The 7500-nt window shown below is 40.5% G+C and overlaps 1 protein-coding gene across 4 annotated transcripts in view; it reads right to left on the bottom strand.

Annotated features, from left to right (window-relative positions):
- Nucleotides 1-7500, bottom strand: part of LOC122244359 (uncharacterized) — a 19848-nt gene that overhangs the window by 760 nt on the left and 11588 nt on the right. For 2 of the 4 annotated variants that reach the window (XM_043002240.2, XM_086544731.1), the window contains 4 exons: nt 7148-7307; nt 6434-6668; nt 6057-6248; nt 1-2412 (listed from right to left, as the gene is read on the bottom strand). The exon at nt 1-2412 is cut by the window's left edge and continues 760 nt beyond it. In XM_043002240.2, coding sequence (XP_042858174.1) covers nt 1586-2412; nt 6057-6248; nt 6434-6668; nt 7148-7307 — 1414 coding nt within the window. In that variant the 3' untranslated portion in view covers nt 1-1585. Of the gene's footprint in view, nt 2413-6047; nt 6249-6433; nt 6669-7147; nt 7308-7500 lie in introns of all 4 variants that reach the window. The other 2 variants (XM_043002241.2, XM_043002239.2) reach the window with 1 other exon arrangement.

The raw sequence follows: 7500 nt of genomic DNA, 5'->3' as shown, positions 1-7500 counted from the left end.
TCAGTGCTGCATAGGATGCCCGTAGGAGTCATGGAGGTCGAACTATGTTACCAAATGTGCCCAGCACTCTTGGTGGTATTTCTTGTTCATTTTCGTGAGGAATAGTTTTCAATGTTTATATAATTTCTTTCTCGAATCTTCCTTGTTCCACATTTCTTCTTTCCTTCGTCCTATTTCCATCTGCCCTATAAGCATTATTATTAACAAATTCTCATATCGAAGGAATCTCAGAGCGTCGGACAAGTAGAACTGAGAATTTGTACATCATCGAACAACACACAAACGCACACGCAATCTTACACGCAATTCACTGTGACTAAAGTAACAATGGACCCATATAACGCATCTATAAGCATTACTTAACAGCTGCAGTACAGGTAAAAATCAGTCTTACATTGACGTAACAAGTGGAGGATTTCAAAGGATTTCACTTCACTAATCGCGCGACGCCACAGCCGCCAACGCCTCCAGGGGGACGTGAGGGCCGTGCTGATCAGGGACAACACTAAGACCCGCGACCTGAGAAGGCTGAAGGTAGTAGCGGTCGGTCGGGTGGGCCAAGACCACGGAACATAAAGCAGGTACTTTCGTATTCGGAGAAATGACTGACTGTAATACCCGTTTAAAGATATGCCACTAACAACTAAACACATCATATAGAGAAAATGAGTTAAATAAAAAGGAGAAGGGAAAAGGAAAATTATATTACACGCAACTGAGCTCTTAACATTAAGATTTAGATCTATGACATTCTAAATGCTCCTTAATCAATAACTTAACACAAAATAACGCGGAACAGTGAGGCCACGGGTAGATGACAAGCCCATTTCATTTTGTTTTCACGCTTTACTTCAAACGTCAGAGGCTGAAGCGAGGATTTACCCATGAAAATTGGGTTCGAAAATCCTTTTATAACACCTCACTGTTTCGAAACCTTATGAATTAGATGACTTGGCGTTATGGCACTTGTTAGTCAAGGTACACAAAACTGACTTAATGAAATTGACTTGGAATGCGATGTACCACATGCGCCGGTTAAGGTCCAGCGGCTGTTCTCACACATACGGACATACATATTCACATAAGCACGGAAGTTCACGTGACTACCAGAAACCATCGACTTTGTGATAATATTATGGAACTCGTTAAAGTCTAATTCTTTCTCTCTCTCTCTCTCTCTCTCTCTCTCTCTCTCTCTCTCTCTCTCTCTCTCTCTCTCTCTCTCTCTCTCTCTCTCTCTCTCTCTCTCTCTCTCTCTCTCTCTCTCTCTCTCTCTCTCATCCGTCTGCCTTGAGGGAGAACGTTTTCACCTCGCTCCCTCTCTCTCTCTCTCTCTCTCTCTCTCTCTCTCTCTCTCTCTCTCTCTCTCTCTCTCTCTCTCTCTCTCTCTCTCTCTCTCTCTCTCTCTCTCATCCGTCCGCCTTGAGGGAGAACGTTTTCACAGCGAGTCGCTTGGTCTTTTCCTGTTCCTTCCCCCTTCTCGTGGCCGAGAGTCCTGCGCGGCGCTGTGAGCAGGATCCCCAGGCGGGCGACGCCTCTTAACTCTAGCTTCCTGAGGCAACGGAGGACGTGTCCGCCACGGCGCTCATACGGCGGCGCGGCGCTCCTCAGTGCGGCGGTGGTGGTGGTGCGCCTGTTTCTTCCGCTGGCGCCGCTCCTTGCTGCCTCCGCGCTGTCTGTGGCCGCGACCCTCCTCGGTGGCCGGCGTCGGCTCCTGGCGCTCGCCGGAGTGGCTTCTCTCGCCCCATCCGCCCCTGTAGTGGGCCTCGTGCGTGGCGGGGGTCGGGTGAAGGCGGTGGCTCGCCTCTCCCGGAGCCTCCTCCTGTGGGCTGAAGGGACCGACCGTCGCTTGGTGGCTGAAGTCCTGGGTGAGGGCGTGTCCTTGATGCCTGCCGAGGATGTTGCTACTGCCAGAGCGGCTGTGGGACGGGCCTGCGCTGTGCCCGAAGCTCGCCCCGCGGCCTGGGATGCGCTCTGAGCCGTGAGAGGAAAGTCTCCTGGGTGCATGGCCGGCCTCCTGGGGCTTCTCCCGGTCAGTCAGAAGTCCAGGGCCAGCAAGAGCGCTGTGGCCGTGAGAATAGGCGACCTCCGGGGCGTGCTCGGAGTGCGGCTGGACGTGGGTAGGGGCGGTGGGCTGGCGCAGAGCAGCGTCAGCGTAGTCATCTTCGTCGTAGAGGCGGGGGTCGTCGCTCTGCATGCTGAACGTAACGTCCTCGGGCAGAAGGGAGGGCACTGGACTGACTCCTGCTTCCGCTGCCGCTGCCGCTACCGCCACTGCCGCCGCCGCTGCTGCCTCTCCGTCCTCCTCCGGCCATGGGGACTCGTCATCAAGGCTGCCCTGGCGGACATTGAGGGCTGGGTACCGCTGGCCTTCCTCGTCCGTCTGCACCTCGAACGGCAGCGGAACCAAACCTGCGGAGCCAAACGAAGGGCCGTGAAAACACCCGGAAGCCAAGGTCACCAAGAGCAAGGTCGTCATGTTTGGCCTGACCACATATGGGCAGATGCCATTCCTCATTTACCTCTTCTATTAAAAGACATGTTAAAGAGTGCCTGCTCTTCATTTGTTTTCGATACTATCAAAAATAAATTGATAACTAAATCGTTAGATAACAACAATGAAAGCAATAATGACAATGCTTATAATAACTATAATAATGATAAATAACCATAACAAGCCACTGTACATCTAACATTTTAACTAATGCATGACAAATGCCAATACTAGATTTTGCACATCGTTGCAACATGAACCATGCAGAGGTTCTTTCGAGATCCGTATATAGTCTGAAGGGAAGTCAAGGGAAAATTTATCCTTAATGATTCCTTGGGATGTAGTTTAAAGAGAGTGATGGCAATGATGATAATGATAGTAATAAGAGTAGTTGCGATGGTGATGATGATAATGATATATTAGTATAATCATCATTATAATGATAACAAAAATGACAACAGCAACAACTGATGATAATAATTTGAAAAATCATCATTGCTATGCTTATTACCAATTTCATTGAGATTGCTGTTATGGTCTCATTGTTATTATTGTTGCTATGACTAACAAATATATATTTTTTCTCATCACCATCATCTTTAATTTCATTATCATAATTATCATCAGAATAATTATGATCCTTATCCTTATCATTAATATTATACTCATTATTATCTTTATTGCCCTTATTACTATTATAATCATCCTCATTATCATCATTTTATCATTATCGCTATCACTGTTATCATAATAAACAATCTTATAATTATCATAATCATTGTTATTATTATTATTACCATTATACTTATCAATATTGTTATCATTGTTGTTATTATCATCATTATTGTTATTATCATTATCATCATTATCATTATCACCGTTATCATTACGTATAACATTACTGTTGTAAATGTTGTTATGACTATTACTAATATTGATATTGCTATAATTATAACCATAACCATTACTATCATTATCATAAGTAATATACTATTATCATTGTTATCATCAAAGTTGTTATTCTTATTAGTATCATTACTACTATCATTATCATTATTGTTATCAGCATCATTATTTTAATTATCGTTATAATCATTAATATTTCTGTCATTATTAGTGTTAATATTATGATCATTATCATTATTGTTATTATTATTATCATCATCATCATTACTATTATTATTATTATTGTCACTCTTCTTCTTCTTATTACTATTATTATTATTATTATCATTATTATTATTATTATTATTATTATCATTATTATTGCTATTACTATTATCATCATCATCATTATTATTTTTACTGTTATCATTATCATTATCATCATCAACATTATCATCATTATGTTGTTGTTGTTATCGTTGTAATTACTATTATTATCATAAATACCTTCATTACGATTATGAATATTATCATAGTTATTATCATCATTGTAACTGTTATCATTGTTATCATCAGTATAATCAATATTGGCATAGCATTACTGTTATCATTATTAATACTCCTATTTTTTTTATCATCATGATAGTTATTATTATCATTATTATAATAGTTGTTATCATTATCATTTTTGTAGTTATATTTACTACTATTATCATTATATTATATCATTACCACTATTATCATCATTATCATTATCATAGTTATTACTTTGATAATAATCATCGTAATAATCATGGTAATAATAAAAATAGTAAAGATGATGATTATAATGATAAAAGTGATAATAATGGTAAATATAAAAAAGTAATGATAATGATGATAATAAAAATAATGATGATTATTATTATGAAATTGATTAAAATAATAATAGTAGTAGTAATTATTATTATCATTATCATCACTACAATGATAACAATAACAAAAACAACAACAATAATAATAATGATAATAATGATAATAATAATAACAATAATGATGATGATAATAATAATAATAATGATAATAATAATAACAATAATAGTAGTAGTAATAATGATGATGATAATGATAATAATAATAATAATGATAATAATAATAATGATAATAATAACAATAATAATGGTGATGATGGTGATGATGATGATGATTATCATCATCATCATCATCATCATGATAATAATAATAATAATAATAATAATTATAATAATGATAATGATAATAATGATAATGACAATGATGATAACAATGATGATGATAGTTACTATTATTATCATTATTATTATTATTATTATCATTACTATTATTATTACTGTTATCGTTACAATCATTATTATCATTATTGTCATGATCATTATTATCATCATTTTCATTATTTTTATCACCATTGTAATAATGATAATAATAATCATCATTATCATCATTCTGATTATCATGACTATCATCATTTATACTATTAGCATCATCATAAAGATAATAATAAAACTGATAATCACGATGACAATAGTTGTAATGAGAGTAATTATAATTACAGTAATGATAACAATAGTATTAATAATAATAATATAACAATGATAATAATAATAATGAAAATATAACAACAACAATATCGTTATTTTTATCATTTTATCATTATCATCATTGCCTTCTATTGTTGCAGTTAATAAAGTCATTATCTTCATTATCATTGACATTATTATTGTTGTTATTATCATCATTATTATGATCGTTAATAATCCCACTATTAGTATCGCTATTATCAATAACAATATTATCAAGTTTTATCATCATAATAACATTATTACTGTAATCATGATGATTATGATGGTGATGATGATAATGCTAATAATGATGCTAGTTATATTCATTATCATTAATATAATCATTAACTTTGTAATCCCTTAGATCATAATTACCACAATCTTCATCATAACTTTAGTCATTACTATCACAATCATCATCACAATCGCCATAGAACCATCATTATCACCTTCAGCATTAATACAAGACGAAATTGGGGTTAAAAGAAGCAAATGCCGAGAGCCCAGCTGCGACAGCGGTGTCTTTCAGTTCGTAGCCATACATATAGGGGGGAGAGAGGGGGGGTGTGTGGAGAGAGGGAGTGAGGGGGGTAGGAAGGAAAGATGAAGAGAGAGAAAGAGAGAGAGAGAGAGGAGGGGAGGGGGGGAGAAAGACAGAAGAGAGAGATAGATAGAGAGAGAGGGGGGAAGGAGAGAGAGAGAGAGAGAGAGAGAGAGAGAGAGAGAGAGAGAGAGGGAGGGAGAGAGAGAGAGAGAGAGAGAGAGAGAGAGAGAGAGAGAGAGAGAGAGAGAGAGAGAGAGAGAGAGAGAGAGAAGAGAGGGAGAAAGAAGTGAGAGAGGGGGGGTGGGGGGGAGGAAGGAAGAGAGAGAGAGAGAGAGAGAGAGAGAGAGAGAGAGAGAGAGAGAGAGAGAGAGAGAGAGAGAGAGAGAGAGAGAGAGAGAGAGAGAGAGAGAGAGAGAGAGAGAGAGAGAGAGAGAGAGAGAGATGTTAAGGGGCTAGTTCTATGGAGTGAATGTGTGCACTGGTGAGAGGGAGAGGAAAGGAAGGGCGGAGTAGTAGCGGGAACAGCAGAAGCGATGGCGGTACGCACTGGTATTACCGGAGGCGCAGTCCATGATCACGAAGAGCTTAGGGGCGTCCCACGGGATCTGGTTGGGGTCAGTCACGGTCACCAAGAGGCCGTGGTTGTTCCTCTGCTTCTTCCAACGCCGCACCATCCTGTCCACGGAGAGCGACACCCAGCCGATGTAGTCGCTTGACACCTGGGCGTCGGCCACCAGCTGTGTCTTGGCTGCAGGAGGAGAGCGAAGAAAACGAGGGTCGTCAGGGGAGAGTCACGGAAAGATCCTTTTCACTTTTTCGCCTGACTACAAATCCCACTGATAATGTCATCGATTGATTGCAACATCTTTTCCTCACAGGTGATCTATATCTCATCAGTATGACTTGTCAGAAATGGATTGGAAATGAACTGACCTCGTCTGCGCGTGAGGCTGCGCGTGTAAGCTGAGACTTTGATCAGGAGGGTCTGAGGGGAGTTGAAGGGGACGGTGCTGTTCTTGAAGAGGCGGAGAGTGGCGTTGATCACGTCCAGCTTGTTATCGAAGTCGGTCGAGAGGTTGAAGAACAGGTTGAACCTCTGTGGCCACACGGCGGGGTCGGTGTTGCGAGGAATGTCACACGAAGGGAAGAACGTCTGCGAGGAACATCTCTGTGGGACAAGGAGTCGTTAGGAGGCCGTTCGGACTGGGCGCAGCGAGCAAAGGAAGTGTTTCACATTAACATGTATTATGCAAAGCGGTTTCCTCAAAGTGGTGACAGATAATAGTAGAGTTAACCAAAGACCTTGATAACAGAAAAAAAAAAACTAAAGAGGTTGCGTAAACACAGGCGATAACGGAATTTGTTACCATTTTGGACGAGAAAACACTCATACACGAATCCACCCACCCACTCACACACACAATCATACAACACATTCTCTCTCTCTCTCTCTCTCTCTCTCTCTCTCTCTCTCTCTCTCTCTATCTATCTATCTATCTATCTATCTGTCTATCTATCTATCTATCTATCTATTTCTATCTCTCTCTCTCTCTCTCTCACACACACACACATACACACACACACATACACACACACACACACACACACACACTCACAAGCACATAAAGTACACACCCAGCATCTCACCTTGTATTTGTAGGGGCATGGTTCTGCAGTGATGTTGATGGGCGTGGGCACGGTGGCGAGGGTGTCATTGGTGGGCGCCTTAGGAAGCTTCTCGCTGAAGGGCGGCCCGAGGGCGATGAGCAGCCTCTCCATGATGCTGAGGCGGGCCATGGCACGGGCGCTGAGGTGGAAACAGGCGAGGTAAGGAAGGGCGCGGGGAAGACACAAGGCAAGCATGGAGGTTGAAATAGAATAGGCGTGGTGTGTTGTTAGGTTCTGTGAGATTCGGATAAAAGAGAGAATATGGAGAGAGAGAGAGAGAGAGATAGATAAATGAGTTGATAGAATGATAAATGAACAAAAGCTTCAGCGCT

This window comes from Penaeus japonicus, unplaced genomic scaffold (genome assembly GCF_977035675.1).
Source record: "Penaeus japonicus unplaced genomic scaffold, GWHDUDI00000001_assembly GWHDUDI00000015, whole genome shotgun sequence".
Lineage (NCBI taxonomy): Eukaryota > Metazoa > Arthropoda > Malacostraca > Decapoda > Penaeidae > Penaeus > Penaeus japonicus.
Note: the sequence above shows the minus strand (reverse complement) of the source record. Positions and strands in the feature narration are given on the sequence as shown.